The sequence below is a fragment of the Bombus pyrosoma genome, linkage group LG1 (genome assembly GCF_014825855.1).
Source record: "Bombus pyrosoma isolate SC7728 linkage group LG1, ASM1482585v1, whole genome shotgun sequence".
NCBI lineage: Eukaryota > Metazoa > Arthropoda > Insecta > Hymenoptera > Apidae > Bombus > Bombus pyrosoma.
The window spans coordinates 10,436,032-10,461,208 of record NC_057770.1 but is presented as its reverse complement, the minus strand read 5'-3'; the positions used below and the strand labels follow the sequence as shown (position 1 = coordinate 10,461,208).

At 37.0% G+C, this 25,177-nt stretch overlaps 1 protein-coding gene across 7 annotated transcripts in view; it reads right to left on the bottom strand.

Annotated features, from left to right (window-relative positions):
* Positions 1-25,177, bottom strand: part of LOC122570691 (plexin-A4) — a 430,296-nt gene that overhangs the window by 96,922 nt on the left and 308,197 nt on the right. For all 7 annotated transcript variants that reach the window (XM_043733398.1, XM_043733405.1, XM_043733388.1 and 4 more), the window contains one exon: positions 5,431-5,613. In XM_043733398.1, coding sequence (XP_043589333.1) covers positions 5,431-5,613 — 183 coding nt within the window. The remainder of the gene's footprint in view (positions 1-5,430; positions 5,614-25,177) is intronic.

Sequence of the window (25,177 nt, the reverse complement as noted above, 5' to 3'; positions counted from 1 at the left end):
TTTCACATTGTAATATCGTTATTTCATATAGAACGCGAATTAGCTTCTCGTAGATAATTAAAATATTAACCACCTACGTGCAAAAAAGAAGAAAAAGGAAAATGAAGAAATCAAGAAAATAAGTACTCAGCTATTCAAACAGCAAAGGAATAATTCCAGAATATCCTTCTATCATAAAGGGGAGGCAAATCCGCTAGCAGTTAATTGCGCGAGGCGGAGCAACGGCCAGGGATCAAAAGCGAGACGCCGAAAAGCGTTTCCACCCTGGAATCGCTCGCGTTTCCTTAGCTTCTCTCTCGCTTTCTCTCGTGGCCCTCTCTCGAAATTTAATACTCTCGCCTCAGACATCGGTTAACCCTGGCATCAGACATTTCGCCGTGGCCGTGGATAAATTTTTAATAGCCTCGAATCGCCGGGACGGTCGACCAGAAGAGGCTACCCCCGTCTAACGTGGCGCATTCTCAACGGAGCCACGAGTGTTCCTTTCAACGAATTTACACGACGGTATTTGCGCTCATTCGCGGGGCTATTTGACTTTCGCGTTTGCACACAGATAATTATAATCGAAGACCGACGATCCGCGGCCACCACCCAGAGGCGACTTTAATTAATCACGATGAATAACGACGGAGGCCATGCGAAACTTCGTTAACTTGCAAATTTTCCCCGGGACCTGAAGCCTCCTCTGCAGGATAAATTCTCTTGCTCTTGCTTCTTTGCACGCCGTCTTTGATTTTCCAGCCGCGGTTTTGCATTTTCTTTGAACGCGTTAATGAACATAACCGCCAAATGTCGTGAGGCAATAGCGACAGCGGTTTATGATTGATTCAATGATCGTAATCTAGTCGAGCGTAGATATACAGGGTGAGTCATATTCTACAGACTTTCCTGGATAAAATCTAGATCGAACTTCTGCGTTGTACTGTGCGCGTAAGTTACATTGAAATATAATAATATAATATATTTAATAATAATTGAATAATAATCTAAAACATTATATACATACAATCTGTATCGGTTTTTCGGTCAAACTTTAATATATACTAATAGGAAATTTTGAAGCCCCCTATACATTCAGTAGAATGTTTTGCAAGTTGAAGCTGAGTTATTCGAGGTTACGGAACTTCTCTGCAAACATGACCTAATCAAAACTGATAATCGCAGTGTTAATTAATGAGAAACTAACGCTAAATTCTTAAATCCTCTCGCATACATTGGGTTGAGTGTTTGCTAACGTACCATATGAAAATGAAACAGTCAAAGTTACTGAACTTCTCAGCAAATATAATCTAATCAAAATTAACCATCACAGTGTTAATTGATTAGAAAGAAACACTAAATTTCAACATGCCCTTAGACATTAAACGAAACATTTCGCAAGTTGCCGTACGAAAATTAAAACATCCAATGTTACTGAACTTCTCTGCAAATATAATTTAACCGAAACCAGCCAATCGTCACAGCTTTAATTAATCAGAAACAGGCGAGGATTTTATTCGAAGCTAAATCGCCGACGAAACAAGCGGACAAACACACGTAATCCTACGTGGTTATCATCGAATCTTCCAACAGAAACTCATAGAGCTCGATCATCAACCGTTCAACGCGAGGAGATTGCAGAACAAATTGAAGAAGGCTTCGGTCGGTAATTGTGATTAATTGGAAGGAATCCGCGGCGCGATTTTCCTAGAAATACAACGTGCTGGAACGATACCAAGAGAGGTAACGCCACCAGGCAGATCCATAATCTTGCGATCATTGCAAGCGTGTTTCCTTTTCCATCCCACCGTTTCGAATCATCTAACGCTGGGACAGCGTACGTTCTGACGCGAGATTGCGGAACAAATCGGCGCGAATTTAGCCCCGGCGATCGTGATTAACCTTTACGCCGCTAAGGGTGACCATAGTCGCTCGTCATTAAGCGACTGGCCTGTAACTCTCGGTGCAATCGCCTATTGCAATCGTCCAACGAGATGTTGTTGCGCGATGCGCCTCTCTTGTTTGCACACACAGTTGAAACAATTAAATTCCTCTTCGTTCGTCATGTCGAATCGGAAAGAAATATTGAAAGCTCGTATATTGCCGATGTAATCGATCGTAGGAGTTTTTGCGCATCGTTTTGTAAATCACTTTGAAACAGATTCCTATTAAATTGTCTATCTGCCTACCGGGCATATACAACTTTATTTATTTGTCCCGTAAAAATTGTAATTTAATGGTATAGAGTATAAGGAATTAATGGGTTGCAATTAGCATTTGTTTGACAATGTGTAAATAATGTCTTTGTAAGGGTTAAACTTTTTTTTTAGTAAGAGACAAGTCTATGATTACGAAACGATTGATAAAGATAAGAATTTCCTTAGACGTACCGAGACTGGGATTGTTCAGTGACTTCAAGACACTGTATTTGATATGTACAGTATATAATAAGTAAGCGAAGAAATTTATTTTTAAACAAATACGTGCATGAAACAGGAATTTTAGTGAAGATTTCTGGGAATCACTAAAAGTGGAAAAATGTAACTTGTACCAAAGATGTCTTGATTGTTTGAGCCTTTTTCGAACAACCGTATTTCTCTCCCGCTAAGAATTTCTTTAAATTTAAGGAAAGTATGGGATAATCATCCTAGTTGTAATTTCAAGTTTCGATCGTATACTAAACTTAAATTTAATACAGAAACTAATTAAATTTTCTCTGTTATCTTTCAACGACTAAAACAAATTGGTTTACTATTTTTTCTATAAAAATACACATTTACAAGATGTACAATTTTTGTGTAAATATGTAATAACCGTGAAATATAAATGATAAAAAAAATTACACCACCACTGCCAAAGGAGCAAACGCATTAAAACTTCTTTTGCGAGTTAAAACGAGTCCAAGACTGAGACATACAAATTCGAGGAACGTGCGCAACTTAAAGATCCCTCTTGGAAAAGAACGTTGATTATCCCAGCTTGATACGCTAAGGGTAAACCCCACTAAAGCTCTCATACTTTATGCCCAAAAAGCTTTTGACTCTAGCTACACATTTCTGCTGCAACGTTTTCCAGCCAGATCGTGTAACATAATTCTGAAAATAAAGCATCGGCGAGCAACGTAACGAGTTAGAGAAACCGGAAGAAATCGGAGAGGATTTAGCCAGGATAATCGTGATTAATCACGACAGATTCGAGAGGGCCAACGCGAGATATCGCGTTCCTGGAACTGCATCCACCGCGATAACGATCCGAACTACACTCCAGAATCATTTTTCCAGCGATCGTCTCGCGTAATTTCCTCTTTCCAACGAACTTTTTTCTTTTTCGGGTGTATCACCTAAGAGCCAATTACACGGCTCGCGTTACACGCGTTTGATTCACGATCTCTTGGTCGAATAATCGTGCGAATAATCACGAATAGACCGTGGATTTTTTTATATATTTATGGAAAATTTGAAGATTTTCATGCAAAAAATATGTAAAATGTCCACAGTACAATATTTATTTATTAGAGTATATATATTTATTGGATGAAATTTCAATTTAGATCCCATTACTTATGTTCACAGAGATAGAAAAATGCATAAGGATCCGCGGTTTAATCATAATTAATTCGACGATTAAAAAGAATGTACACGATGACATACAAAAGTGTATAAAATATCCGAAATAGGGTAGTTCTTATAATTAGACTGCGGATTTCATCTATAATAAATTTGAAAGTGCAAAATTGCACGGGATGCGTATCACGTGGAAAAATATATAAAATATCCAACGTGTAATGTTTTCTACGATACTTGACAGGTAAACCAATTTTCTACCGAGGTAGAAATTCCACGCTTTTAACTGTACCCTGAAAAATATGAATTTACGTAGAAATCCGCGGTCTAATTACAATTTTTAGCAAACGAAACAAATTTCCATTTGGCTTGCGTTTCTTCAGTTACGTTCATAAAAATAGGAAAACGCAACGAGGAAAGCGCAACGATCAGGTAAGTTAGGTCGGGATATGCTAGTGTAGTTTCTATTCTGAAGTTTCGAAGCTGTTGAAGTTCGCGAGCCGGTCCACGGGACTCCATTAGGTTCGTTAAGCGTTAACGCTTCGCGAGCAACGATATTCCGTAATGGCTAACCTGCAGGCTAATGGAACGCGGGTAGAAAGCGGATTTCACTATAACCTCGATTCTGTCGTTCGCATTAATATCTATTGTGATTACTTTTGCTGGCGCCACTGCCGTCAGCTCGATTCGGGATTAATTATTACGCCGAAAGAGAGCAAGAGGCGGCATGGAAATCCAATGAGTTCGACCACTCGTAACTCGGGACAACGCTGATTTTATTGCTTCGCTGCTTCCATTCTGACTCTGATTAGTTTTTGTGAGAGAAATGGTAGGTCGGGGTATCCGAAAATTTTGAGTGAGAAACGTATTATTCTTTTTTACTACGAAGGACGTATATTGCGGGATGAAATGAAATTTTTTGAATGTCACCAGATTTTGCGACTGTTTGTGATGTTTCTGTTTTAACGCACAGTTTCTATCTAATTTTACTGCAGGTTGATTAACTCGTTCTCAATATTGAGCTATATAGTTAAATACAAGACAGAAATATCCTCGAGTAATTATTTGTTAGGAAAATGTATAAAATAAACGTATAGGTTTTAGGTAATATAGAATTACTTTTATTTTCATTTATGTATCGTGCCATAAATTGTACGATAATTAATCTTGCATGTACTATTTTTTTTACTTTTCACATATTACTCCGAAGATGTAAGTAGAATAAATGTATGTGGACAGATGTCTATATTACTAGTTGTGCTCTATAACGAAACAGGTTAGTATCACCTAACGAGTAAGATTCCACATGTTAGAATAATTATCTATGGAATTCACTACAGACTCAAAGAAAAATGAAAAGAAAAAAAAAAGACAATAAAAGGATGCGCACAAATTGAGAGATTAGTACAAACTCATTTCCCATTAAATTATGGAACAAGAAATAGAACTTTCAATATAAAAATATTGCTTGCCATTTACGAGAATATAAATGAATATTTTAAAATTCTTAATCACTCACCACCTTTTATTTCATTGTATTTCACCTTTCTATATTCGTATCATTATAACTATTCTCTATATTAAAAAGGACTTATAAAACGAGCCACTCGCGGTAGAAACATCAAGCGTACAAGGGGGAAAAAATAGAACACGACGCGGAGAGCAGTGGCTTCAATGTAAAGAATCGACGCATTGTCCAGGGTGAAAGGTCAAAGAGCGTTAAAAATACTGAGCCGGTCGAGGGTCATTATGGAAGAATTAGATTGTGGAAAATATGCAGCGAGCAGATAACGAACGTACAAGGTTGGCCTAATGAAACAGCTCCGGTACCGTTCGAGCGCCTCTTGCTCTTCTTCGATCAACGAGATAAAGAGTATCGTGCACTGACCTTCTTCAGGTGACCCTCGCTCGTGCCCACGAAGACGACCGTGTAGTCGCCGGTCGAGGTAGCAGCGACCGCCGTCAGATGTGTATCGAAAGTGAGCACAGGGGTTCCTTCCATCGGATCTTCGCCTCCCAGAGGTGTGTTCACGTCCAGACCGCAGAAATCCTCGCCAATCGTTTGCAGTTTCTGTAATCAGAGATAAAACGAAATCGTCGTCAGTTCGGAGTTCGTTGATTCCATGAATAGAAATTTGGAACAAGCGACTATATATGTGTTTTATTATATATTGGATTCTGAAGATTTTAGTTTTGAGAATTTCAGAGATGGTGAACGTGAAAATATAGAAATTAAGACGTTTGGGACGTTAGAAATTGGATGTATAATTAGAAGATTTGAGAATTTTCAAATTAGGAAATTTGAACGATGAAATTGGAAAATTTGAAATAGCTTAAAAATTTGACAATTTAGTATATCGAGAAATAAGAAATTTCAAAGTTTGAAGACTTTTAAAATTAAAAAATTTGGGAACCGAGAAAGGTCGAAGAACGCGAATATGAAAATTAAGAGATCTTCAAAGATGTTTAAATCTAAGCACATGAAAATAGAAAAATAGCAATTTATAATGATTTGAGATTTCAAAAGATATTTAACACGAACAAAACGCTATGTTACATTAATCAGCGTATCTCTCTGTGAATCTTTTCAGCGTGAAACAAGTATATTAATAACAATTACAGCTTATTATTATACGCTGAAGATTGTAACAGGTGAAGCAATTAGCTGTAATGTACACTGTTTACATGACAAACAACGTAACTAATAGCGCTTGTTATGAGGTGCGTTCCTTATTTTATATTTACAGACTAAATGCACCGTCATTCGTGAATATTTAAAATTTATTTTATCTATATTCACGCGGATTAACAAACTCGTGCAGTCAAAAATATCATCTCCTTCCTTCGCTAAAGTTTTCAGTAGAGGACGATAAAAATAAGCTTCTAGAGACATCGGTTATCGATTTTGCAAAGTTTTGTTTGAGTATCGACAGTCTTCTAAGTTTCTGACATGTCAACGGCTATTAAAAAGCAGCAAGAAGCTCCGAGTTTACCAAGTTTTAATTAAGATCCAAACTTTTCCTACTCATGAATGTCTAAATCAAGAAGTATCAAGGTAAATGAATATGCGAACGGAAAATCGCGAAACTGGGAAAAAAGTCACGCTTCTATCAAGAACTTTTTTATACGTTACGCTAATCTTAAGCTATTCTTAAAAAACGTTGATCTTACAGCTTAAGGATCTTCTAATTTATATCAGATAGTAATATATGAAAGACATTATTATTCGTCTGAATTTTAATATAATTATTTTCAGAGTTAATAGCAATAACAATGTACTATAAGATTGAATATACAGAAGTTGTAATCATTTCATTTAACCGAATTTAACGAAATGTTTAAAAAATGTACACTATTAAAAATACTTGTAATACCATCATTAATTATACTATTATTAAAAATAATATCTCTTGAGAATTAAAACCAAGCAGCAGCTATTAGTATAAGTGACATTACTTAGGACATTGACTTCGGAAATATAGATGAAGATCATTGAAATCGATATGGTATGTCCTCTTCTATATTATTACTAAATATTCATCTCAAAGAATTCGATCTATCATAATATCCCTATAAACTAGATAATTATAATAAAATCTATATTAAAAAATGAATATAATAAATTAAAATTAAAAATTAAAATTAAAAGATAAATATAATAAAATCTCTTGAGAATTAAAGCCAAGCAACAGCTATTAGTATAAGTGAAATTACTTAGGACATTGACTTCGGAAACATAGATGAAGATCATTGAAATCGATATGGTATGTCCTCTTCTATATTATTACTAAATATTCATCTCAAAGAATCCGATCTATCATAATATCCCTATAAACCTACTCTTACAATCTTTCAAACTTCAATTATCTGATTTTACCTCATAAGGTTATCAATTCTCCTAATCAACTCTCTCATATTAACCAAGGCCAAACCGCAAATCAAATCACGGAAATCGCGTATTAGATTCCGCGTTCCTAAGCAATAGAGACATCGTACGCATAAATAGCTTCTTCCTATCATACCTTGCACCCTCTTATCTCTAATCGTAGAGACCTTGCGGCGGCATGATTAAATCGCCAGATGATAAGTTCACAGCGACGACCGTGTGAATCCCGTGTGTACTGTTTCATAGCTGGGAAGGTATGCAGATCTTATTGATTTACGATAGCTATAGAAAGTTTTGGTACGCAATTGTACTAGCAATAAAATACATCACTGTATTGGCGAGGCAATGTCTTATTGGGAATGAATTTATAAATACGATTCAATTCCTAATAAAGAAATGTCTGCTTGATTATTTCTGATAGATCTAATTATATAACAATTATTAAAGAAGACACTCGTATTAGTCTAAACTGTCACGTAAATGCTAACTTTATGGCATACTAATATATATGGAACGATCTATGAGCAGATGAATTTTTATGAATGAAATACTTGCGTATCTTTTGTATTAACAGTTTTGTTACTCCTCATAGTAAAAGCTAACGAATAATAAATAATAATAAAATATCAGATTATAAAAAGATTCGATTTCAGAGAAAATACGACATAAACGATAGTCATCGTTGTTTGTCTTTTACCAAACAGGAAAACGCATGCAATTCAGATGCTATGGTTATTTATCAGCTTCTGCAAAACGGATCGAGATGAAACATAGCCTGTTTTCTTTCCCGGACACCGTTCAAACCTGTTCAGTAGTTTTTACGTGATGCGAGTACAAACATATAAACAAACAAACGCAGATAAAAATATTCCAAAAATTAGTTTTTTCGACTTCACAGCTTACGAGCTGTTCCTAGATGACTGTTTTATTTACTTTTTACTCGATGTACAGACATACTATTGTTTTATTGTATGTATAAATAATATTCACTGTCGTGAATAAATATGAACTCAATCCCATTTTTAAATTCCTCATAATATTAAAGCAAAAATTGACAGAACCGTTTATATAATATTATGTTATAATATAATACAACAATCAAAGTTTTCTTCTTATTAAGTCTAGACAAAATGAAATATTCCTTAAAATTGTGTTTTCGGCTGTGAAAAAATATTAACTCAACGTTAGTTTTGTTACGTTTTTATTCAGTGTATACTAAGCTTTTCGTCCATTTATTCTTTTTTTAAGTTCAACGATATTTTCCAAAGGTGGCTTCTTCTGATTGTAAACTTCTCTAACTAGAATTTCCCACAGGTTTTCGATTAGGTGCGGGTCAATACTGGTCATAATAATAATTGTATTCCGAAATGCTGGAACCACCCTTTTGTAGTGACGGTTGTATGAATGAAAGCATTGTCTTGTCGAAAAATTGTCCTTTTCTCTTCTATTCGGTTATGAAAGGCATTTCCTCATATTTTATAACGTTCTATCTATGCTTTACAAAAAAGAATTTCACTTAACATATCCAGGCATGGTCGGTCATGTCTCTTGCAGATATTAAAGAAATAATACCGAAAATGTGTTTGAGTCTATAATTATTCACAGCAACTGTACGTATAAATTATATTATGGTCATTTCATAGCATAAAATTGTGTATGCTTTAATTCGACCGAGTAACTCGTAAACAGTAAAATATCAATTCAGAAAGTCGTATCTACGTCCTAGCAATTATTTTTCTCAAAATAAGGAAATGTTCGGTGATTACAGGCGCGAGTGTACAAATAAAACCATGCGAGGTGACGACGAGCGGCAGAAAACAGCATCGTCCCTTGATCACGTGCCGTTCCTCTGCACGTTTTTACGACTGAAAGATGCTTGAAAAACAGAAGGACGTTGATTCGTTTGTGATTTCCTGTGGACGTGATTTTCACTACGGGAAAACAGAGTTATCGTGGGTTATCGTTCGCGAGCGGAAACCATGAAAAGTATTCAGCTGGTGAAATATCACCGCGAACCAAGCCACGATAAATTATCGTAGTGTCGGCAATTAATTCTTGGCGGCGTAGTGGCGATTAATCGTGTCGCGCGACCAGATGCGATACTTTATTGCCCTTGGTGCCGAACCTTCCTCTCGTTGCGTTGCTTTCAGACGAGCGCAAGAAGTCTCTCGCCACCCGCGGACTTGCAGTTCCTTCCTTCCAACTCCGAACGTACCTACACTCGGTGAAATCATCTCCAGTTTCGCGGTGATATTCACCATGACAGTCTGGTTGAATGCCACGCGGCTTTTTGTTGCGGGAGGAGCACCGAGTTTTGGTCTCTTCCGGACCATGGCCGGGGACGTTGATTTAATTGCGCTAAAGTTACGATTAATTTCGCAGGTCGCGAGTTGAGCAGCTTAGGATAAAGTTGGGATGCTGAAAATGTTTGTCTCCTTTTTTATGAAACAGAAAGAGAAAGACGGTAAAGTGAATTGTACGGTGGTTTTCTTGCTGAAGTTAATACGTCTGGAAAACTGTTGTATCTATTTTCGTAAGTGTCGTCAAATTTATATAGTTCTTCGATGCTGGCGTAATACAATACAATATGCCAATTAACTAAACGATAAATGGATGTATTTGTTTCTGGGATAACTGGCGGTGAACGTCAATACACTACGTCTTTTTATAAAAATATCAGAAGATACAAATTTTCATTGATAAAATAAGATTTCTTCATCGCAGCTTCAAGAAATAATCACGTGACGAAGTAGACGCATTGACAAGTATCTCCAAAATTTTGTCAAACGTTTCGCAAACCTAAGATAGTACGAAGATGAAGAAATAACTTTCAATTTTTATATAAACAAGAAAAAGAACTAAACCGGTTGCGCTAAAAAAAAAATCAATACATTATTTTCGACTGTAGAAAAATCAAGAACATTTAATATTATCCTAAAGCGAGTCATCAATCACCTATCTGAGTTCAATATCCTATCCAATTAAATAGAAAAGAAGAAAAACTGTGTTGAAAATCGTCACGAATTAGCCGGCGGTTTAATGAAAGTCAAACCATCGCCGGGATTCAGTTGATTCAGCAGAAACTCTTCCATGAGTCGTTCTACGAATGCCGAGCAAACTGACAGGGGATGCTACCCTCGCCCATACCTCGCTGCACACATACATCCATATTTGCACATATTTTCTCACAGACGAGCTAAAACGTTGAAATCTTCACACACAGATTCACATAACCAGGAGAGGTCAATACATCGACGAGCAGAGGTGGAAAGCCCCGGTTTCGGTGAGGCCACTCTCAAGTCAGCTCTATTTACATTCCAGGGTTGCTTTCGCCACCCTGTATACACTGCACCGAACAATTATTTGCATTCCTGGTGCTAATACGCCGCCGACGTTAACGGAAGGGGCGTTGCAGTACACTTTCGCTTCGCAACACCACGTTTCACCTTTCTTTCTCTCTCTTCCATCGAATTCTCCATCTTCGGCCAACTTCCTTCTTCCTTCCGTTAGAAAGAGTCAGGCTCGAACAAACAATGGTTATGGTAAAACAACGAGGCTCTCTATTGAAAATGCGCCTAATGCAGCCATCAACACAAAATGGAGGCTCGTTACTGCGCGTTCTTTGCCCTTTTTTTTGCTTCTGCCCTCTCCCTTTCGCTTTAACTCGGAAAATTGGAGTAACGACGCGTTAGCTGACTCGCTTCTCGCGAACTGCTAGGAAAACGAGTCGACCGAATGGTCCGGAATATATCCTTCTTTATCTTCTCCTTCTTTTTCCTTTTTATATTTTATTTCTTATTTCTTTGAGCAAACGGATGAAAATGGCGAGTAAAGGATGCACAGCTGTGTGCACGTGCGCGCGATACGGTGATTAATTTACACGTTTCCTGTTTCAATGGGAATCGTTTGATTACGAGCACTCGCAGGATCGTTTGTCCGTGGCTTTTCATTAAATACGATGATCCGCCAGAGAACTCTCGATAGTTAACGGAGTTATCGATGTTAGGATATCCTGGCTCGTATGAACCGTTTGTGAAGCGTTTTCTATTCGTTAATGAACCACACATATGCACGTGGCAAAAGTGTTCGCGATTGTAATTGGATCAATTAAAAGAGCATCGAGGTACATCGAATTTTTGGGATTACTTTTGTGCGATGAGTTTGTTGAGGTTTCTTATTAATTAATTTGGTAATTGTTTGATAAAGTTTCATGTTTTTATGCACATAACCGAATTAATGAAATTTAAATAGAGATTTGTAGTGGAATAAGTTTATCTTATATTCTATGCATATGTATGCGTGTAATAATAAATATAAACTTGTGAATTATGAACATTTCGGTAGTACGGCGTTTTCAAGCGAGAAATCTACTTTACGGTAACGCTTAAAAGTATATCTAAATGCGACGATATTAAATAGCATTAAATGTTGTAATGTCAATATTAACGTCGAATATTAAAGCTTGCGTGCACAAAGTGTGGAAACGAAATAAATTACGTATATTTCTCTACAGTCGATGCAACGCTACAGCTTTATATTTTCTGTTAGCTTAATATTCATTAATGTAATGAATTCGTGTTTCGTGTTGCAATTAAACCCACAAGCACCAGGGACTGATTTGCTAAATTCATTAATTAGAATAATTAGAACACTCCTGTTTTGGTCTTTCGATCTTTCTGGAAACTACATCGAACGTGACTTCGTTTCATAAAAAATCAATTTAACCTCGTTATAACGTTCTTAATCGATTGAATTTTTCAATTAGTGTTTCCTCAATCGATATTTATTAATTTTGGTAATTTACAAAGTTTCTATCTAGTAACGCTGTCCGAATCGTATAAAATGATCTAGTTTGTAAATATGTCGAGTTCATTTACAATTTCATACAGTATCTCTACATTTTTCCGCCTTTTAATAAAATTACGTAGTTTCGCTATGAACATCATTATGAGATGAGACATCAGCTGCTTATGAAAAGACGTAATTTCACGTGAACGGCCGAGTCAACGATGGAATCTCTCGTATACCACTTCTTAACTCTGTTCCAGCTCAGTGAAAGAAGGACGAACTAAAAAAAAAGTTATACACAATCCCGGGATCCTCTAATTATTTTCAGCGGCGCGCTACGCCGCCGTCGAACTCCAGCGAAATCTGATTTACCTGTAACCGGCAAACAATTCAGCTTCGGCGTGCAGGGACTTCATTAAAATTTAACGAACGCCGCTCATTTGCCGGTCTCTTGGCGTGCGCATGCCGCGTGAAACTGTGTCGAAATAAAAGCGGACGAGACGAGTGAATCGAGCGTATGCTATGTTCCCTTGGTCCATCTCCTTCCAGCGCCGACACACTTCCTACACTTTTATATCGCATCATATATTCTGTAAGCAGCGGCGTGATAAAGAAAAAAAGAGCGAAAGACGATATAATGGAAAAGATATCATGAATTCTGCTAATAGTGTCGAGAAGATCACATTTCTATACTATTTTACGAACTCTATCGCTAATCCAGAGAAAGAGAAGCATAAGGAAGAAGAACTAAAAAGAAAGGAGAGGAGAAGTAAACGAAAGAAAAGTAATCGTCACTATATCGCGTCATAAACTATGTCAGCCACCTCAAAAGAAAGAAAAAAGAAAAGAAAAAGATAGAAGGAAAGGGAAAGAAATAATCAACATTTCTATAGGATAGTAAAATCTCAGGATCATCTTCCAATCAGGAACGTTGAAAACGACGTGACTGTAAACAATGAAGTTAAAAAACAAAAATATATTTGATCGTTCTATACCGCATCGTGAACTTTGCTAGCAACGTTCAAAAAAGAACGGAAAAGAAAAAAGAAATAATCGACACTCGTACAACCACATCGTGAACTCTGTCAGTAATCCTGGAAAAAAGAAGAAATTGGGACTTGGACGAGGAAGTAATCGACATCACCGTCGTGGACTCTGCTAACAATCCCAGAAAAAAGAAGAAAAAAAAAACAAAAAGATACCTGATCACTGATACCACATCATGAACTCTGTCAGCGTTTGCGAAAAAAAGGCAAAAGGTAAGAAGAAATAATCGGCATCATTCTATCATATCATAAACTCCGTCATCTCTGTCTGTAATCTCGAAAGAAAGAAGAAAAGGAAGTAATCGACATCTCTATACCACCATCATGAATTCTGCTAACAATCCTGGAAAAAAGAAAAAACGAAGGGGGAGAGATATCCTTATACCACGTCGTGAACCCTGCCAGCAATTCCGTAAAAAGAGCAAAAGAAAAGAAGAAATAATCGACGCCCCTGCATACTATGCCACGAATTCTGTTAGCAACGTCGAAAAAAGGAAAGAAAAAGGATTAATCGACATCCCTATGCCACGCAACGAATTTTATCAGCGACGCCGAAAAAAAGAAAAAAGGACGAGAACGACGAAAGGAAATACAATCGACAGGACGATAACTGAAACGCAACGTCAAAGGCATGTCGAATCGTAGAACGCGCAATTAATACTGGCATGGTAGGACGTTGTTCGATAGCCGCCTTGTGACATTTTACCCCGTCGTGCGTCTGTAGGTACGCGCGTCAATGACTAATCAGCACGGCTAATTATCATGCGTCAACTCCGCGACATCCTATAAGCGGCCTCAATATACGGATAACTTTCGACGCGTACGCCGATCATGGTGCTACGTCTGCTTTTTTGCGCTCGTCGCGGTAAATTCGACGAGGAACATCTAAGAAGAAGTTTCGCGGATGAAAGTTCTGTAATTGGAGGGAAGACGGGGTGGTTCGAAGTATAACGAAGTAAGTAACCAGCGTACAGGAGAAATCATCTTTTTGTGCGACTATTAGGAAGTTTAGCAAGGGAAATTTTTAAGTGTTTTTATTTCCTCGCGAGTTTAAAAAAGGGGTAATTGGGGGTAAGTTATTTATAGCATAGTGTAAGGGAGCTTCGATGCAATTTACTTTTTATGTGACTGGTACCGATATCACGTATAGTAATTTGATAAATATGTAATATTAATTACAATATGTTTTAGTCGGAGTTTGATAAAATTTCGTTTAAATAAATGAGATGTCGGTAGTTAAGACCGAAAGAAACCGGTTGGCCGTAATTAAGGTTTAAGAAAAGTGAAAGCAATAAGTGACGGCATAATAATTGGTTGTTAATAATTATGGGTAATACAGGTGATTTATTGTATCGTCACTTTATAACTTACACTTTTTTAGGTCTTAATTACTGACGTTCAATTCAAAGCCGGCAAAGTTTGTGAAGTCCAAATTAAAACACGCTGGTGTTACATATTTACAAAATTAACAGCACATTCATTTTTATACGAAAAAGCGACACAAGTAATAAATTACAATTTCTTTCTGGAAGGTATTTCAAACAAAAAGAGACGTCCCAATTTTTTAAAATGCTGTCCTCTCCTTACTTTTTAGCTTTTAGAATTTGCCGTTAGAAAAAATCTCTTGATAATTATTTAAAAAATTATACAGATAAATAGGAATATCGGCAAGTAAGTCTGAATATGTTTTGAATTTTCGGAAGTGTAAACTGCAAAAATGTCATCGAAAGAATAGGATAGAATAGAGTGTTAAAAACCTACAAAGAGAAGAATACTCGGCTTTTCGACTAACAATAAGCAAACACTGTCAGAAGGATTAAAATCAACCACATGTTCGCTAATGTTATCGAGAATATTCGCCATAAAGAAATGCTTACAGGGAATTATCGAGCAAGCCGGTTAAAATAATTGAACAATATCTCATGAAATTCATATCTTTCATACATGTTACGAAACTTTGATAGGTACAGATATTACTATATTAATCGGAATATTTCGTTCCCCGTAATTAATCACGAACGTGCTCCAATTATTTTGATATTCTCTTCACCGTTTTGCTAACTTATTTTTTATTCAGTCAAAAGAAGATGAACCTCTCCGATAGTAACAGCACACGAACGGTTTGGATAATGTTGCGGCGTGTAACGGAGAAGCGGCGAAAGAAAACAGAGCTCGCTATACTTCATAATCTTCGTATCGAAACAATCGAAAGGGGCCGGTTCATTAATTTTCCCGCCTTCATTTCCCGTTCGCGTTCTCCAGCGCAACGAGACCGCTTTTACAAATTTCCAGCGAGCGGGCAAGGGAGGGGCAGTTTCGAGCTGTCGTTATTTCGTTTACGTCAAAAGCACGTTCAAGTGCAAATTGTGCAAAATCGACGGACGAGAGGGGGAAGTCTGGAGGGTAGAGGGAAGAGGTGAATGAAGGGGAAAACTCGTTACAAAACGCTACGAATCGTAATCAAACGGGGGATTGGAGAGAGCGGCAGCGGCGAAAATCTAAAACAGGTTCCCGGATTTTAATTCGCCGCAATTGCGTTAATTGAATTCCCGTGATACCGTAAACCGAGAAACGCGAAAAATGAAATGAAATAAAGAAATAAAAAGAGAAAAGGAAGGGAAAAGCGGAAAGTAGTGGGGAAAAATAAAAAGGAGGTAAAAACGAAGGACAAAAAGTGGAGAAAAATTGATACCGGTACGTAGCAGCGGGCCGAATGAAAACGTTGGAAATTCTAGCGAATTTATCGCCGCGTTTTTCTCTTCATTTTCTTTGCCGACTATCTTCGCCTCCACCCACGCGTGGACAGAATTTCTGCTCGTCGGAAAACGCTTCAGATTTGTTTCCATGGTGGCGGGGGTTTGTAATCGAGGATTGCGGTTTCGAGAAAAGCGTCTGTCACGCGCAACCGATCGATACGCTTTTCCCGCAATCTTCTTCTCAGCTTTTACGCTCGTTCTATCTTCCCGCGAGTTTCTCGGATCCCTCTTTTCCCATCGTCTCGTCGTTCTTCGCTGTCATACATCGCGGCTCGTCCATCCGCATATTTCCAGCCGGATATCCCGACAAGGGGACAAATTTTATCACCACAAACATCCGGCGAATCCAATGACAATACAAAAGTCACGATAAGGAGGAAGTAGAGGGGGTTGCTGGATAGCTGTATCTTGAAGACGTGTCAGTTCCCTAGTCGACGTAAAATTAGTTATCACTTCGTCATTCGAATATCAATGTGCTTCGTTACAATAGTCGTATAAATAGTCTGTTGAGATTTATCGAATTTGTTATTGTAACGTGAAGTTTGAGATTAAATTGTCTGCTTGTCAGGCTACTGTGTTATCAGTTGTTGATTATTCGACTGTGGGGAAATTGGATATAGCGAGAGGGAAGAATGTAGCTGACGATACCGATAACTAAAGAAAGGAGTGTTCTATGATATGTGCTGGTAACTATGGTATGGTTAAAGGAATGTCAAATAGTACACTTTATTAAACAATTAATCATTCAGTGGATAATTTTGTGATGCAAGTATGTACAAATATGACTGTACTTTGTTTGCAGTTTTCTGAATTCAATTATAATATGGTATTTGTTTTATAGCTTGTTTCATTAATTTACACAGATTTATATATATGTTGAAAGATACACACACACACAAGATATATATGTTGAAAATTTATAACTCTCTAATGCCGTCTTTTGTATATTTATCGAATGGACAATGATAATTTCTAGAATTTTTGTATTACTTAAATTCTTCGTCTGTTCCTTCAACCTTTGTTTTAAACGAATAGCACTGATATATTAATATTTCTACATATGCTTATAGTTTATTCTTTATATCGATCAAAATACAGAACACGTGATATAATACCATCAAAAAATTGGTCATTCTCTACCGATAAATTGAAGGAGGACTTCTCCGTCAAGGAGATAATTTAGCACATTCCTAAGCCCTCACAAAACGTGATCTCATTTAAATAAATCAGATAACGCCTAACGCGAGGGATAACGATACCGAAATCCAACTTCTGCAAACTGATATCTCCGAGAAAATCCTAATATAAAAATACTCTTACACGTGTCGGCACGACGAGATTTTTCATCGGGAAGAGAAAGAGATCATTCGCCATTTTTCTTGACAAACAGTTGGGAAGAGGTTTCCAGCTTCTTTTTTTTTCTTCCGTTAATAGCATTCCTGTTTCACGTCGAAACGTTGAAATTTTGCGAGGAGAAGAAAGAGACAAATTGCGAATCGTACGTGAAATCGGCTTTACATTTCCGAAATATTTGCACTCTGTCGATTTGACAAGTGAAAACTGATACAAACTCAACCCCTTAAAAAAGGTGATTCACTGTTCGCGGCTTGTTCGGCAACGAATAAATAGCTTCAAGAGGAATATTTTGCAATCTCTCGAAAATTATTTTCTATCGATTCACTCTTTTCAACGAACATAAATAAAACAAAATAAACAATATTTAAATATACAAATGCACCCAGGCGTACATGTGTTCGTATACAAAATTGTATATACACATACGTATCGGCTATATATATGTGTGTAAATGTTAGTGTAAACTGAAACGCAACGCCAGACGCATAAAATGTTCACTATCGTTTTCAAATTGAATCTCGTTGGGGATTAAGCGAACTCGTGCAAGTTGAACATTTTTGTTGGAAATTAAGCGACGCACAGTGCGGCATTTGAATGAGGATTCGGCACAAAAATCAAAATTTACTGACCACGTTCGCACGTTCACAGTTCACGTTCGCACGTTCTACAGGATGGCATTTAGACGAGGATTCGGGGCAAAGGTCAGCAAATGCATATAATATGCAGTTTTCCTGAGGTTTGATATCAAGGGATCCGGCGTGAGTAAAAAATTGTTTATCAAATGTTTGTTAATATTTTCCTTGCTCCTTGCCTTACTTTAAATATCTTGAATATTTATCTTGTTTTGTCTAGCCACACACGGTGACGTTTAAGTGAATAGTGTCGATCCTGGGAAAAATCTTTCCATATTTTCGTAAATATGATGGAGAAATCATTTATCTTTCCATTAGTTTCATCACATATTGTGCTGACATTTAGCAAAGAAAAATTTCGTTTAACTTTTAAAATTTTCTTGGAATAAATGTGGTCAGAAATTCTTTCCTCAACCAGACTACGAATGGATTGCACTAAAAAAATTAAGAACATGCAGTGCAACAGATTGTAGCAAGGGAAATTACGTGGCAATGCAATACGATATCTTCTTGACAGAGAAAAATTAAAAACAGGATGGTTTGAACCGTTTTTCTGAATTACTCTTTAAAGAAAGAAAGAAATTTTTAAATCGGAAATTAAAATCATATATATGTTTGCTCAAATTCTCCATATTTAACATGTAACAAACAATATTTAACGACAATTAACGAACAAGAGTATATAATGAATGAGTGACCTGATTTTCAAATGATTAGATTTGGATGTACAAATGATTTTTATTAATTCTCTTACAAAATCATACAGATTGATGATATCATCGAATAATAATTTAGATTTTTGTCCATTGCATGGCGCACAGGCGCGGCGTCGCGACGTGAAGCGATTATGAATTTGAGAAAAAGTAAACAGGAGAAAACGATTTCTTTCGAATTCCGTCTAATTTATTCTCTAGAAATATTCATTTCAAATTAGCCTGGCCTATCGTATATTTCAATTAACATTTTCGACAATTTTATGTGCGTATGTATAATTTTTTAAGGTAATATCAAATTTTCCTGTATTTGTATTTAATTCGAATGTGAGAGTGTTCTTCATTGTGAAATATTGTGAAAAGATACAAATATTGTAATTTTTACATGGAATTTCATTTATCGTTAGAGTCGTACGATATTTTATTAAATTTAAATTTAATAACTGCGAAAGTGTTATAATATTTGTACGACTGATAAAGAATATAGGAAATTTAAATTTCGTTATAGCATTGTTATATAGGTTTAATTAAATCTAAATACTCGTTTCATTATTATGTGCTGATATATCGCTTATCGATTGAATGCTTCACTTATTTCCTCTACGTACATAAAGATAGCGAAACAGAAACACTATTGTTTATGCAATTAATGTTCGTGAAAGCGTAGCCAATTTCATTTTTCGAGTTTCACCCAGAATATTTGCTCGTGCGTTCTATAAATTATACAATTTTCAGTCGTTCCTATATAAATTTATCAGTCAGCTATATACATTCGCGTCAACGCGCACAGTTTCGAAGTAGCGGATCAACAAAGCGATCGAGTTGCAAGAATGTATACTTCCGCTCGGTTTCTGCTTTCAAGATGAATATTCGTGTCTTGACCTGTCAAACCGATACAAGGCTTTGTATTTTCTTCGATACAAAGGCGGAAATAACAGGACTCGAAACGTCGAGCACTTTTCCCCAATATCTATCTTTGTCTTTCGAATAAACTTGTAGAGTGCAGATATTTGATGGAAAGGAAATGGGTTATGGAAATATGATTAATCGTTTCACGATAGTACTGCTTTATTTCTCATTCTGATTTCTTTATTCGAATAATTCGCTAGCTAAACACATATAAATTTCTCGATCGTATCAACATTCACGGAATAAAAGTTATATAAAAATCAACCATATTAAAATGATATAAAAGGCATCGATATTCAAATTATAAATTTTCTGTTCTAACTAACATCCGACAGTTTGATCAGATGAAAAGCAATTTTTTTATTCAGCGGATATTAAACACGATGCGTTTCGATACAATTTATTTCTATAAATTTTCAGAGAAGAATAAAGTAAAATACATGGACACTTTGATGCAATTTCACGAGAATTTTCAGTACTGCTCGTGTATTTGTTTTTTGTTGAAACATGAAACGATACGAGGGTACTTGGACGCGAATCGCACAGATATTAAATCTGGTTGCTAGATGTTCGGGTGCCGATGACCCTCGGATACGGGGTTGCACGTTATTTCTTTCGTCGGCCTCGAAATTGGAATCCTCGACTTCGCAACAGACACCGACGGCAGAGTTGGTAAATATGGTTTATGAGCTTGGCCACTATTTCCTATTAACGCTTTCAAGACTGAATTATGAAACATGCGTAAAGTACGGTAGGTAATTGGAAATATATTACGGTAAACGTTGCCACGATCGCGCAAAAGTAACACGAGGAAATTATTTATCGCGTTGTAAAATTGCACAGTCGCGCCTAGTTATACACTCGTCCCGTTACTTTTTGCTTCTGTTATGAATAAATTGTTTCCTTAAGTCTGGTCCGGTAGGAGATTTTTGATGCTTCGTACGATTGATATACGAATGAAATATCTGCTTAAAATATTATTTTACATTTTACTCCTCTTTTGTTACTTTATCGCACAAATAAAAACATGTGCAGGTTCCATATACGAATAGAAATAATTATCATATTTACTACATGATGAAATGAATCAATATTAATATGCAATACATAAATCATCTAATTAAATAGATTACCTTACTAAATAAAACTTGGGTTCTCCAGATACGATTTTCAAGAAACGTTTAGCTTCGAAAAATATTAAAGTTAAAAATAGAGATCATTTGCTATTTTATTTACGTCTTTGCAGAAATCTTTAGTTAGTTTGACTTGTGAAACTTACAGAATAACAAAAGCAAGAGAAATTGTTACTGCGAATAAAGACGTCACCCACTAAAAAGAGATATTCATGAAGTCTTAAAGACATTCTTCAATAATATTTTATACTTTCTAAAAATCTTGGACAAAGAATGAAGAAAAATTTAGCTGTTGTATTGTTAGATGACACGAACAGAGAGGCTGCTGTGGTAATTGTCTGACGCGCGAGGATCCAGCGTAATTAACACGCAGAGACGATCGCTCAGATGCCAATAGCGATTTTGCTAGCAGAACACGAGCGACCAGTTATTAACGTCCCTCTCGATCGAGTGACAGAGTTTGGCTAAACTATGAGCAGCGAGAATAGCGAACGGTTCGCGGTTAGTCCGGTGAATGCTTGCATCAAACTTTAACCGAGAGCAGTGCCGCCACTGAAGTTGCCGCAGTTTCGCATAATGTTCACGTCGGCGAACAGTAGCGTTGAAAGGTAGAAAATTGTTTCTATGTTGAGAAACCGACTATTAAAAAGAAACCGACGTTAGATTCCGCTTTAAAATCAAACTCAATTCCTCTTACAAAACCTACAAGCTACATATTTTCTTTAAATCTATTGACTTATGACGTCGAGTCACATCTGTGACGTGAATTGCAGTTTCGATTGGACAAAGACAAGTTGTACTTTTAACACAATTTCCATTGAATTCTAATTTCAGTTTCCTGAATATTAGATACAAACTATCTACGTAAGATATTGCAATATCATCAATGAACATGATATTCAGACATTTAGAATCTTCTCGTTCATTTGATTTCATATTCATAGAAATAAACTCAACATACCTGTACAATTCTTTACAATTGATTCAACTTTTCAACAAAACTCACATAGGATAGGGGAAAGTTTTAAATCAATACACGGTGAATTCTAGCAACACTTGTACTAAAAATTGTTTACCATACTGGCAACAGTTATCTATTCTGTGCTATATATTATATTTATCCATTGTTCTTATCAAACATAAATCCATACACTTTTTATTTATAAATTTTTTTTCCTCCCATTTTGTAAGTTATTCCATCTATTCAAAAATTAATATATTTACTACCAGCTAAAAAATTCTATCTTCACCTTATCGGTAACTACACCGATTCAAGATAGCAATATACAGTAGCAACGAAGAAACGAGACAATCGTGTATCGTCACGAAATGCGCTCGAGCGTGTTTCCATAACAATTACCATTTTCCAAGCTTATCAACGCTCGAACGACTTATTGTCAATCGTTTCCCGATTATCGGATTCTCGGATTCTCCTTACCTAGTTCCTGAGTTCGATCGGCCATAAACGCTAGCTGCACCGTATTGTACAGTATAAAAGCTAGCCTGAATCGTTCGAACGACTAGCGATTCGAGCTTGTTAAATATTAATAAACGACGAAGCCGAAGGAAGAAGGAAACGTTTCCGATAAGAAATTTCGCCGAGCGATCGCGGAAAGATCGCAATAAGTCGCGGCTGGTAGCGAGCCAGAAACATCGCCGGAGACAATGAAAGCGACATGATTCAACGGGAGTACACCGTGGACGCGCGGTGCCGAATTACCATAACACTCTCTATAACGCGGTATCGCGTGATCTCGTGTCGCAACAAACGCGATTGTCATTACGATCGGGACCACCCCCGCCGCTCGTTGCCATTTGTATTCCGTCGCTACGCTGATTCAGCCAATGGGGGTGTTGAAAATTCCACGACACGCGCGTCGATCCGAGTTTCTTCTTTCCTTTCTGTCTCCGATCCCGATAAATGAGTTCGGCCATTTGCAGACAATGAGCTGTACGAGCTGCACGAAGTTTCATCCGAATGGATTTCCACTCGCCACACGCTGTAAACGCTCCAATTCTTTGTTTGGCGCTACTTTTGGTCTGGACGTTTCTAAATTTGGTAGGGGACGAGTGGACTTGAAGCTTTTTTCTCTTTTTTTTCTTCTTCTTCTCTCTTTTTCGGTTATATATAGCTGTGGAATGATGATGGAAAGATGTTGGGAAATGGAGGATTTGCGGAGGATCTTTAGGAGACAGGAGAGACGTGTAATTGGATTGTATAGAAGATGAAATGGGTAGGACGGTGTGTGAGTGAACGATCGCGTGGGAAAATTTGAGAGAGGATGGTTAAATTAGGTTGTAAGTGAAAAAAAGATTGGCGGAATTTAAAACGTGAAAAGTCCTTCTAAATTGCGAAAGCTTTGGGGAAATTCAGAGTTTTTGTGAATGGGGAATAATCGGAAAGCGGAACGACTAGCGGATTCCATTAGAGAATAGCTACGCTGGGAAAACACGCTTTTATACCGTTTCTCGGTTGAATAAAACAAATTTCTCTTTGATTAAAAGTTATTCTATGCGGCCAGGTTAATAATACGGTTTGCAGAATTTTATTTACAGGCATAAACGCCATTTACTGCATTCGTTGCTACTAAATATCGTTCTTTACAAGCGATATAATATTTCATTCATTAGAAATTTCTTTGCCTAAGTAACAATTTGTATTAATTCATCGGCTTAAAGCACATGTTAGGAACACAAAGAAATTTCCATAATTTCAAAGAAGGTGCTTCATAGCTTCATACAAATTGGACTTGTTCGAACTTATAAAATCATAGGATCTAAATGGAATAAAATAGCGACGAGAAAGACGCGAAACAGATATTTGGAATTCACTCTCGCAACATGATATTAACATACACGAAACTGTTAATTTTATCAAAACTTTAAATGAATAGTAACATACGTCTATGCTTCTTCAAATATCAATAAATGAGTTCGAATAGGAATTTAATATCAATTAATTAAAAGAGAATTCCAAGTGATGCACTGTGTTAATACATCATAACTTGTCTTACAACGAGTAAGCACATTCCTGTTATACTTTACATTATTTTATTTTCCCACACAAAAATTACTTAAAAAATTGACCGAACGCAAGATTTTTAACGCGTTAAAATTTTTCTGCTCTCATTTCAATGTATCCAACATTTTTATACGAAACCAACCAAAAGCCGATTGAACATACCGAGGAGCAAAAAGAACAGTGGAAAAAGTACGAAGAAGAAGCGACCGAGATTACGGAGCGGTTAACTTTCAAGAAAATTGCCGATATTGAGCGATCCATGAAATTCAGAACACTGGTATCCCGGTTACGAAATACCGGCCTAGTGTTCATGCGTCGTCGAAAACCAATTCAATCCACCGTCACCGCCTCTATTCGTTACCACAGCTCGCAGAAAGAAAACGAAAGAGAGAACAAAAATCAAACAGCAAAAGGAGAAAAAAGAAAGAAAGAAAAAAGGACAGGAACGAGAGGAAACAAAAGGAAAACGAAACAATTAATCAACTGGCAGCTACTCGCACTGTTTGCACTTGATTTCGTTGCTCTCTTCCGGCAAAGGGCTCGTCGTCGACGGCTCCGAACAAAAAACTAAAAAAAAAGAAAAAAAAAAGAAATTCCGAACTACGATCGGCAGGAGGGGAGAGGGGGCGGCGTTCGTTGACTGTTGGCGAGTGCTTGCAAAACCCCCGTGCTTACAAACAGCTCGTATTATTCGTCGATACGACAGCCTCGTGGCTCTCGTAACCTCGAGAGTTTTTCAACGGTAACGTTAATTTCGCGATCCATCCCCCAGTTCTCCGGATTCCCTAATTAAAGTCGAAGCTTCTGGAGTGGCGATCCCATCCTGCCGCCCCATCCTCTGTGATTAGCGAACCCTTTGAATCCTGTCGGACACAATTTCATACCCTGCTTCACGCGTAATGTCGAAACGAGCCACGAAATACGCGTCATTGTGGGCCCACGTGGCCATCGCGAACTGCAACACCCTTGCATGATGAAAGAATAGGGGAATCAGTTTACGTGATGTTTGATTATGGTCGTCGATAGGCGGTGAGTTATGGTAGGCTCGTTTCGGGGTTCATACGAATGGAGTTGTATTGAAAGTTTTCTCTTTTATTTCGTGGAATTGCTAGGGCGAGGTTTAGAGATTCTAATGCTAGATAGTTATTCTAATATGTGGAGCTTTTGAAAGGTTTCTATCTTGATCAAAGATCAGTTTAGAAAGCAATGGATGGAAATATTGAATGTGATTGATATTCATCGCGAAACGATCTCGTTTACTGACAAAGGAAACAAAGTGATTTTATTGCGTGACAATAGTATATAATAGTTCTATATTGTATTCGGAATTCGATGGATGTTAATGGAGCTGAAATAGTTCTATAACACCTGGCGTTTTTTCCTATATTTCATCT